This window comes from Crocodylus siamensis, chromosome 6, assembly GCF_052110815.1.
Source record: "Crocodylus siamensis isolate JL-2025a chromosome 6, ASM5211081v1, whole genome shotgun sequence".
In the NCBI taxonomy this organism is placed as follows: Eukaryota; Metazoa; Chordata; order Crocodylia; family Crocodylidae; genus Crocodylus; species Crocodylus siamensis.
In genome coordinates, this window is record NC_143400.1 from 45,020,171 (window position 1) to 45,031,707 (window position 11,537).

The 11,537-nt window shown below is 40.7% G+C and overlaps 1 protein-coding gene across 1 annotated transcript; it reads left to right on the forward strand.

Moving 5' to 3' along the window:
- Positions 1 to 9,058: 9,058 nt before the first annotated feature.
- On the forward strand, positions 9,059 to 10,006 carry LOC149862524 (olfactory receptor 6E1-like). Its single transcript, XM_090053967.1, has one exon. The coding sequence runs from the start codon at positions 9,059 to 9,061 to the stop codon at positions 10,004 to 10,006; it is 948 nt and encodes a 315-aa protein (XP_089910093.1).
- The last annotated feature ends 1,531 nt before the right edge of the window (positions 10,007 to 11,537 follow it).

Sequence of the window (11,537 nt, forward strand, 5' to 3'; positions counted from 1 at the left end):
TTTCAGCTTCCTTTGAATCATAAAGAAGGAAATTAGAGGATGAGAGTGTCCCTCTAAAGTTCATAAGCTGAAGTAATGCAGCTCTTAAACACGAGAGACGGGGATGGCAGTTCATTCTTTATTCTGGGTTCAAATTTAGGGCTTTAATTTTGTGCTTTTTAAAGCAATGAACATGGGGAAAGTTAATCACAATATGAACAGCATTGACTGCTTTTGTCATCACCTATGCAAAACATTACAGAGAATTTCCCCTCTCCAGATGGCTCGTAGCTAGCTCAGCACCAATCAGGAGCCAGATGGTTAATGAGAACCACTGTCTCACTGGGACATATTATGGGAGATGATGATATTGGAGAAACCTAGATTATTTTTTCTCCTGAAACTCTGGACTATGTGGTCTGCCATCTTTCCTTGGCTCTCAAATTGCAATTTAATTTCTTTGCTTGTGAATACTGGTTTATGTCATTGGAAAACTATTGAGAACCTATAGGAAATGAAAGGGTATTTTAGTAGCCATTTAGATAACCAACCTTTTCAGGTTTTCATTTGTGCAAAGGAAAGTTAGGTTTGATTACTAATCTTTGAATTTAAAGAATAATTTAAATGAAAATGTGTCCTGAGCTACCCAACAAAAAACCCAGAGTTGACATAAAATAGAACTTTGGAATTTTTCCAAGAAAATTAAATATATTAATGTTCTCTTTTTTTTCAGAAACAATTCATTACTATTTATTTTCTCCTTTCACTTTTTAAAATTCAAAACCATGCAGCCATATTGAACAAATTCAAGACATGCAAATACATTTGGACATTCCTTAAAAAGAACACTGTTTTCTACTTCATTAATGGAGTACCTGAAAAACGACTTCTGTCACTCAGGCTGTTTCAGGCTCACCCTACCAGTCACTGAATGCCTGCCTTCCCTCCCACCCTCACCTACAAAATCATAATTCCATGCACCTTTTTAATAGAAAATATCTGTAACTACACCATAGGTGTTTTGTTGGGATAGGCAATTCCAAAAATTTATATTGATAAAAGGATGATCATCCTAAAAATAGAAGTGTCCGAATTTAAGACTTCATATATTTGCTTTGTAAAATGCTAAACATGAAGAGAGGTAGACACCATATCAGTAGCACTGACTGGTTTATCACAATTTATGCAAATAATTAGCCCTGAGGCCAGCAACCTGTGGTCCACAAAGATGTCCAATCTGGCCCACAAAGGTCCAATCTGGCATTGGGGGTGGTGGCACTGAGCTGCTATATGCCATCCTTCCCTTCCACTGAGGAGCCTTTTGCATTGTGGTGTCTGCTCTTCCATGTCTGCAGTGTCCAGGAACCTTCAGTGAGAGTGAGTCCAGGCAGCTACCTTCCTCCCTCCCCGCCAGCTGGTAGGAGAGGGAGAAGACCAAGTCTTTCGACCCACACACATGACCAGATTGCAAGTTCTGCCCACACTGGCAAAGGGCTGCAAACCCTACACTAGGCAATGCACCTTCCCTGATGTTTGATACCCAATAGAAGTATCAATCAGGAACCAGTTGGCTAAGGTGGAACGGCAGCTGTCTGTGCACATTAAAAAAAAAACAACAAAAACTTTCTACAATTCTTTTTCTTCTCTCTAAAAATATGAAGTGGAGTATTTTTCCTCTGGTTTTCTTCTCACAGGGAAACCCTTCGTTGCATTGACTGACCAGATATGCATACTATTTCATTTTTGTCACAACCTCCAAGTTTGCAGGAAAAGCAATCACATGAAGAAAAACAAAGAAAAAAAATTAGTTTCTATGTTTATTTTTTCTTGGATGAATAAAGGCGAAACCTCCATAGTAAAGTCAAAAGCTAACGAAAACCTCTGTAGGTCACATCTTCTGATAGTGAGAATTGGACACTGACAATTTCCCCCCTTACTTCTATAATGTATGATATGACCCAATTCTACTCCCTTTGGTATATGTGTCCGAGGTTCTGACAGAGGTCAGAATTCAGATTTCATACATGTTAGGGGCTGGAAGAGACCTCTTGAGATCATCAGGTCCAGCCCCCCTGTACTTGGGCAGGAAAGATTGTTGGGGTCAGATGCCCCCTGCAAGGTCTGCATCAAGGAGTTTTTTTGAAGCTATCCAGATGATTGTACCACCTCTGGGGGTGTGTATTCCAGACCCTGGACACTTGAGTTGTAAAGAAGTTTTTCCCTTTGTGTAATCAAAGTGGTCTTCCAGAAATTTATGACCATTAGTCCTAGTCTTCCCCTGGGGAGCCCTGGTGAATAGATGTTCTCCCAATTCCTGATATGCGCTCTCTATATATTGATATACTGCCACCAAGTCCCCTCTGAGTCTCCTCTTCTCCAAGATGAACAGATCCATATCGCTCAGTCTCTTATCATATGGCTTGCTCTGCAGACCTTTAACCATACATGTAGCCCTCCTTTGGACTCTCTCAAGCTTCTCCACATCCTTCATGAAATGTAGTGCCCAGAACTGGATGCAGTGCTACAGCTGCGGCCTCATCAAGGCTGAGTAAAGCAGGAGGATTACATCCTTAGTCTTGTTTGAGATGCATCAGTAGATGCATGCCCGTTCTTTCATCTCAACAGTACCTAAATGCTGGATCCTTATCTGGTATATCTTAACATACTACCTTGGGCTTCAGTGAAGCTATTCTGATTAATAGCATATAAAGTGTATAATTGGATCTTTTCCTTGCACTGAATAAAAACAAGTTTCATCATAATTCATTTTTCAAGCTTTTCTTAATTTGATTTTTTCTCTTGGATGAACATTTCATCCCAACAGAACACTGATCAAAGGACTATTGTCCAAACAGATATTTTTTATTTATCTGCTTTTTATGCACACATTAACTTCATAACATAAGAAACTATTTTATTATTAATATCTAGCACCAACATTTTAAGTTTCTTATTTCTAAAAAGGGAAAGTAAATATGTTTCTCAGGCTTGAAGCCAGAAAAACTATTAGGACGATTAAAATAAATTAATATGTAGTGAATTTATAATCCCCCCTCCCTTCCCTCCTCCCCCAAGAGAAACCGAAATTAACAAACAGAACCTTTGGAAAGATATATTTCCCACCCCTCTATTCTGATATCACAAACAATAGATCATCATTTCTGTTAATAAGATTCTCCGTAGATTTTTTGCAAAGTATATAAGCATCCAACTTTACTTACCAAATTCAAGACATGGGAGAACACCAATGAACGGAACCTGAAAACGATAACTATTTACTACTTCAGGAACGTTTGTTGTGAATTATTTGCTATCTTATGCCCTCCCTACCAGTGTCATTGATTGCCCTCCCAAAAGGTTTTCAGTCCATGTGCCTTCTTAATGTGAAATACTGAGGACTAAATATAGATGCTTCCTGTGGATCACCAACCTCATCAAATAACAGCTATAAGAAGCATCACAACAAAAACTTGAAATGTTTTAGTTTAGGGCTTTAAATCGTTGCTTTGAAAAGCACTGAGCATGGAGAGAATTAGTAGGGCTGAGCAAAACAGAAGCGTTCCATTTGGCAAAATGGCTGTTCCATTTCATTCCGTCGAAACATTTTGCTGTGTTGACCCTGTTTCGACATTTTGCCCATGGGATTTAATGGGGAAGCTCGAAACAGGCCATAACTTTGTCATATCTGGCCAGATTTAGAGGAAGCTTGCAGGATGTTAGCCTCTTCTGAGCACATTATGCATGCCAAGATTCAAAACAGGTGCAGGGGATTCAGAGAAACTCCACCCCAAAGTGTTGAGAGAAAAAACTCATGTCACGTGTATGTGTTAAGCCACAGCAGGGTCAAAACTATGGGGATGGCAGTCCCTGGCCACAAAGCTTGCCAGACTTCAAGGAGATAGGTGAATGGATTTGGGGAAACTGCAGCTCAAGCTGCGGAAAAGCAAAACTCATGACATGGGTGACTATGTGTGTTAAGGCGCAGCAGGGTGAAAGCCACATCCAGCCTGCAGGCCACACTTTGCCCACCCTGGGCTAGAGTGAAGTAAATATGGTAATGCTTTGCTTCCAGTAAAATCAGTATTAAGGACATGTGACTCTTTTAACTGCTTGCATAACCACATAGTCATGGAATAGTAATACCACACAATCCTCTTACATGATTGTGTCCACACAACTCCCCTCCTCCCTCACCAACTACCACTGACCTCAACAAGGTTTCAAAAACAAGGAATGGGCCTGGAAGTAGAAGCAAATATGAGCAAAGAGAGGGGTTTGTAGAGCCCTGAGGGAGCTGAGGGCCAGCATTTGCATATATATTTAGGTACTGAAAGAAGCAGAGAAGTACGTAAAAAGAGATGCAAAAGTACTAAGGAGTCAGGCAGCAAGCAGCTAATTAGCTCCCAGCTAGCCCTGATTCCCTAAGTGGGCCTGGTTGTCATTGATCAAATACTACCAGCTGGCTTCAGAGCCTGCCATAGGTGGTGCTACATATAATCAGTAGCCCATTTAGTGCCTAGCTGGCTACTTAATAGAGTAGGTGCTCCTCTGTGCTGTTTTGGGAGGCTGACGGCTTTTTCCCTTATTTTCTGGGTCTTGAGCATTGGTTCTGACTTTCAACTGCCCCAACATAGTCCTGTGAACCGATTAGGCATAAGGCAGTCACTTTTCTATTTCTCCTCTTGAAGCTGGCTCCCCAGGCAGCTGAGAGAGGGGTGTATGTGGAGGCAAGAGGCAGAAAGGTAAGAAAAAGGATGTGTTGTAGGGAGATAGATGCCATCATAGAATATAGGGAGTCTTGGGCTCTAGTCTAATTTCTTGTTCCTGCTGGGGTACAGTCTTCCTCTCTGCTCTCTATTGGCTTCAAGCAAGGACTATTAACAACAAGATATGGGTGGGCAGCTTCAGGAGAGAACTCCAGGATGTCTACTTTAGGTCTCATAGTAAGAGTGCTGTTTTGGGAAGTTGGACAGATACAACTCAAGCTCTTTCTGGTTGTGTGGGCCTTGAGCCTGAATTTTCTGTAAACAAGATGAACACCCTAACAACTTGGCTAGTAGTGCTAGCAGACAGGTCTGTCCAAGCCCTCATCCTTTTCCTCGTCCATCTCTTTTGGGTACTTATACTTCAGAACTGTGTAACTACCCTGACAGTAGCAGTGAATATGAACACTTGCAGATCTACATTTTACGGGTAATAAAATTACAAAATGTGTAGGTACCTGAGATACAATTTGGCCCATTTTTAAAAGTAAAGAGTGTTAACAGGGTGCAACTTCTCTCCACAAAAATGGAAATGAAGCTTCTAAAGATGTTTTATGTTGACATGAGCTTCCAAAAAGTTTTTTTTGTTTTGTTTTTTTTTAAATAATACCCTTTTGGGAGCAATCAGAACTGGACCTCTTTTCTTGGTATTTTGGTTTGACATCTGGTCTGGAAAAAACAAACAAACACACATTTTCCATATTCACTTTTTCTGAATGTCACCAAAATCTTCATGAATGAACCCTTAAGGTTCTTTGTAAAACCTTAGGGTTGGTAGGGATCTCAGGAGGTCATGTAGTACACCCCCCTGCTAAAAGTAGGACCATACCAAATTATATCATCCCAGCCAAGACTTTGTCTACCCAGGTATTAAAAACCTCCAAGGATGGAGATTCCACCAAGGATGGAGATTTTTGGTACTCATTCCAGTGCTTTACTACCCTCCTAGTGGAATTTTCCCCCAGCCCCCTTATAGCCAAACTCGGCTGCCCTTGCTGCAACTCGAGACCATTGCTCCTTGTTCTGTCATCTGTCACCACTGAGAACAGCCCAGCTCCATCCTTTTTGGAACCACCTTCCAGGGAGTTAAAGGATGCTATCAAATCCCCCCTAGGGCTTCTCCTCTTCAGAATAAATAAGTCCAGTTGCTTCAGCCTCTAATCACCAATCCTGTTTCCCTAGCCTCCTAAACATTTTTGTTGCCCTCTGCTGGACTCCCTCCAATTTGTCCACATCCTTTCTGTAGTGAGGGGCCCAAAACTGGACACAGTACTCCTGATCTGACCTCAGCAGGGCCAAGTAGGAAGGCAGAATCACTCCCATAAATCTGTTGGCAATGCTTCTAGTAATGTAGCCAAGTATGGTCTTAGGCCTTGTCACAACAGCACATTGTTGGCTCATATTCACCTTAGTGTCCACTGTAACCCCCAGGTCCTTTTCTGCAGAGCTGCTGTCCAGGCAGTCAGCCCCCAAACTGAGCTGATTGGTTCATCCTAAGTGCAAATGGCCAAATCACGATACACAAGTGTGGTGAAAAGAATTCCCTGAGATGAACTCCTACCAAGGAAGTGACTTACTGATGATAAAAGCTATGACCTATTCAGTTTTCTCTCTTCAGCTTCTGGGTCAGTGTGGGTAGGGGAGGTAGAGAGAACTTACACACAATATTCCTTGAAAAATCCAAGCAAACAAATGTACCTGCTCCTGAACCTTGAACCATAGGACCCACTGAATGCACATCTCTCCATAAGAATAAGTGTTACTCTTTGGTGGGGGTGGTGTGTGTGTGTGTGTGTGTAGAGCTGCTTCTATGGATTAAGCATTGTCAAACCATAAAGATGACTCAGCAAATACAGAAAAGACAATTCTCAGGATTCCATGGAGAAGTTGGGTTGGTGTCTCTTGAGAGACCTGCTAATGAGCAATGAAATAATGCCATCAATGCTAAACCGTATATATGCCTAGCCAACATAGGAAAACTTCTTCTTAATGCAGAGCAATCCTACATTATCTTAAAGGGCACCTGCAAAACATTAACAAAGAATATTAACAAAGAACTCATTTTCTAGTTCTTTTTTTCATTTTAGACAATTAAACACATGATCTAAGACCCTGAACTATAAGGAGCTGCAGAACTGTGTCAGATGATCTTACGTAGTATCCATTTTCACTGCACTTTAGTGAATGAAGAGACTTAGCTGCTAACAGGAAAGTGTCTTTAGAGGAGATTCTAACTTTCTGGGGACACCCTATTTCCTTTGAAGCATTTCTCAAGCATTAAGCAACAGGTTCAGGACTGGATACAATGCCTCAAAATGAATTTATTACGATCCAGCAGATCTGAAGATCTCCGTTAAAGAACTTTTTTGTTTGTCTATGTGAGAAGTGGTGAGTTTTATGTCTTTATGACTTATGTTTTAGAGCTACATACATTATACAATTTGTGAGGAAGAACATACACTTTTCTACACACTGATGGTTGAAGAGGGAGAAAACAGCCATGTTAAAGTAAAAAGAGACTGGGAAGGGCAAAATTAAAACCTCAGATGTAGAGGGTGGCTCTCTTGAAAAGATTTATTGACCTTTCAAATATTTTGAAATATCTTATTAGAAAATCCAGCATCGGGGTGTTATTTACCATAAACACAGAAATAATCATTTGCTAGTTCTCAATATAAATAGTTATTGTATATATGGAGTTAGCCATTGGCTGAAATCCATTGTAGAAACACATACTGAAAAGAAACAATTATGCCTTCAATTCAAGAGACAAGAATTGCTGGCATTGTATTTTATTGCACCAGCTGCATGATTGGAAATGACATAGGCCAGCTTTTGCATACCAGACTACTGTTACTAAAGTCTGCTAGAAAGAAGAAGAGCAAAGCTAAGTGGAATAAGGGCCTCCTTATGAGACAGCTACAATATCACTTCAACAGCACCATTCTTCCTTAACAGCTTTTTGCATTAAGTTATCTGAAGTGGCAGCATGTAGATGCAAAAAGGGAAAGAGAGGAAGACAAGAAAGCTATGTAAGTACATACGTAATTATTAAATAAAGGTACATCATTACAGCTCTGTGTTTTCTGTTAGAAGGAAAACATATTTTCTTCTACTTCTTTTTTTTTAATTCAGAGACAATCATCTGCCTGATATCTGCAGGATCCCTTAAATATTTCAGCCCCAAAAATAAAATGGCTTTGATTCCCCAGTCACATACTAATTTGCAGGTCTCTGCCCCAGGGTCTCACTACACCTATAAAGAGAAAAAAGTATCATCTAGCTCAAGAATCTCAGAATTACAATAGATTTGCTAGTTTTCATTCCATGGAAGTAAGTCTTCTACTGGGAGTCCATGAAGACTCAACAGACAAGCAATCAGACAGACTGCAATACACAGGTAGATGGATAGATGCCCAAGAGACCTTTTCTGTACTAACATGATAGGGGTCGTTTTTATAGTGCTGGCAATCATTTTTGTTCATTTCCTTGTTTGTTAGATTGATTCAAAAGACTCAAAGTAGCTTACATTCAACAAGCAATCCACCAAAAAGATTCCCCAAACACCCCTAGAACTCCAATGTTGATATTGCTCCCATTATGATAGTAGAAGGCTAAAACATGATAGTCTTTGGTTCCTTATTGAAACATAGACCAAAAAGAAAGTCTTTATCACAATGAAGATGCAAATTTTCTAGAGTTTGAATCTCAGAATCCACACACGTTAAAGGAGTGGGGCTTATAGCTGGACTAGAGAGTCCATGTTGATCTGAACATTCTGAGTGAATATCAGATATCCAGGGGCAGAAGCCAGGTGTGAGAATGTGTTTTCCTGACTTCTCCTCATGAATGCTGTGGAAGAAATCAAACTTCACGTTGTGGTTGAATCAGAACTGACAGAGCCAGCTTTTCTTTATTTAGGGCTATACTGTGATCACAGGGAGAATTCCATACAGCAAGGGGAATCACCCTTGTCTGTTTCAAAGGATTTCTCAGACTCTCTAAGTTTACAAGCGTATTTATACTAAAGACACAGAAAGGGATAAAAAATACACCTTGGAGAAACAAAACAATAGTAAATTACCCAGAAACTTAGAACGTTTACTTAAACAATTAGCTATGCATAGGGCTATCCCAAGGAATGCAGGAATGCGAATTCCTTATCTCAGAACATTTGAATTAAGCAGTATCAGCAGGTCTGGTCTTTATCTGTTTTTTTTTCTAGTCAAGTAAGCCAATTACTTCTACAATGCTTTTTTGTCCTTTCTCTGCTAAACACTGTTTTCTTTGTGTTTGCATAAAGATAAGCTCCACATATGGAGAACCAGACTGCAGTGATGGAGTTCATCCTCATGGGTTGTACCAGCAACCCCCAGCTACGACTTCTGCTCTTTGTAATGCTGCTTCTCACCTATGTCCTAACTGTAGCAGGAAATATTCTGATCATCATTGTCACCCTCATGGACCATCGTCTCCAAACCCCCATGTACTTCTTTCTTAGAAACTTCTCTATCCTGGAAATCGGCTTCACTTCTGCTGTCAGCCCCAAAATCTTGGCTATCCTTGCATCAAACAAAACAACAATTTCTTTACCAGCATGTTTTGTTCAAGGATTTCTTTATTTCATGCTGGGCACTACAGAGTCCTTCCTATTAGCAGCAATGTCCTTTGATAGATATGTGGCCATCTGTAACCCTCTGCGCTACACCACCATCATGAACTCTCAAATCAGGACCCTTCTGGTGCTGGGTTCCTGGATTGCGGGGTTCCTCCTTATTATTGGCCCTGCAATACTGCTCTTCCACATGCCTTTTTGTGGCCCTAATGCCATTAACCATTTCTTTTGTGACAACTCTCCACTACTTAAGCTTGTCTGTGCAGATACCAAGCTCTTGGAGTTTATGAGCTTTGTTATAGCTGTGTTTTCTTTGCTGGGCTGTTTCACTGTCACGCTTGTGTCTTATATTAGCATTGTCATCACAGTGCTACAAATGCCCTCTGCTGACAGGAGGCAGAAAGCCTTCTCCACCTGTGCCTCTCATCTCATTGTGGTGTTCATCTCTTATGGCAGCTGCATCTTTATGTATGTCAGGGCTACAAAGGACAGCGAAGTGGATGTCAGTAAGTGGGTGTCTGTTCTCAACACCATGGTGTCTCCTCTGCTCAACCCCTTCATCTATACCCTGAGGAACACGCAGGTTCAGGCAGCTTTGAGGGACATTTTTGGCAAGGGTGGAGTGTTTTCTAAAGAACCAAAAAAATAAATAAGGCTCTCTTCCTTGGCCCTCTTCTGTTCATGATTTGAAATCCCACTAATTATGGGTTTTGGTCAGCTACTCGTTTGGGTATCTAAGGCCACCACCCATATGCCCAGCTCCATATCCCCAGCTCTCAACCCTAAACAATAACCTGTGCATTTTGCTTTCATTTCACTGTTTTTCAGCCCAGGGCACCCCTCTCTGTGTTCCTCTGGTGACAACCTTCACCCTTGACCAGTGGCACCTTCATAGTCTAGTTCTAGACTCCCGTATGTTTCCTTAACTATGCTAATTTCTCTCTGTCCTTGCCCATGCCCATTTCAGGCCTGCTGTCCTGTTGTACAGTGCACTTAGTTTTGGCATGCTTACTGCCTATGGATCACTCTCTTGCTTGCCGCTGGTATAGAGAGTCAGCATAATAATATTATTAGTGATACTATTTTGTTGGTCTATTATTTTATGTTATACAAAGTTGATCTATTATTTTATTTTGTTAGCTCTTCCTTTACTCTCCCATTTGCTAAAGTATACAGCAGCTTCTCCAAGAAGTACTGAGCTGTTAAATTCATGAAGCTGCTTCCATTCAGATATAAACAGAAATTTTAATCCACCATATATTACCTGAGCTGGATAGACATCTGGTCATGAAGAAGTTATAAAACTCAGTCCCCTGCAGAATGGGATATGGCTGATGATATTATAAGAAATGTAATGCTGCATGTCTTGGACATACTTCTCCTTACAAGAAGCCTGTGACATTTTAACTTAAATCTAGACTATTTCTTGGTGAAGCTGACTAGTTCTCAAAGTAGGGCTTCATTAAAAACAAATTTTTTTTTAAACATCTAGATTTTTTCTAAATTATGCAGTGTTTTCCTTTCTGTTTTTGATTGCTATCTTCTTAAGTCGGTAACAGCTACATACTGTTATGTTTTGGAAATATTTGCCCTACATCAAGGAGAGGTTCTGTGTAAACCCTCCTGAGTTCAAAAAGAGCATGCATATTGCTCAAACATAAAACACCGTAGGATGAGCATGCTGTTCCTTCTACTTCAATTATGCTTAGATGGAATTCAGTGGAACACTATTATGCATGAAGTCCTACAAACATTACACAGCTCTTCAGAAACAAGACAACAGGATCAACAACTTCTAAGTTTCACTTAGAACCAAACTCTGGTACTGTGTCCATTATGTGAGTATAAGTCTTCTAATGTATTATCCCCATGCAGCTGTTCACTTTGGGTCATTTTAACACAGTTGACCTCCACCAGGTTCATGTGCCTATACATCAGAAGGTTCCTGGATTTCCACAGAGCTCTTCTGATGCAGGACACAAACTGATGAAAGCAAGCCAACGGGCTCCCCTGGCGTCTGGTTTAGCATCACCTCTCTGGTCAGCTGTCTGTCCCCTGTAACTGCTAAAAGAGCTGCTTTACCATTTTCCACATCTTCTTTGCATAGACGTAGAAGCTTGAAACAGTCCCCAAGTGCGGGGGGGTGGGGCGGGGATGGACCAGATGATCTTGTGAGATCC

Coding starts and splice junctions, on each gene's coding strand:
- LOC149862524 (XM_090053967.1), top strand. CDS start 9,059: ATGGAGAACCAGACTGCAGTGATGGAGTTCATCCTCATGGGTTGTACC.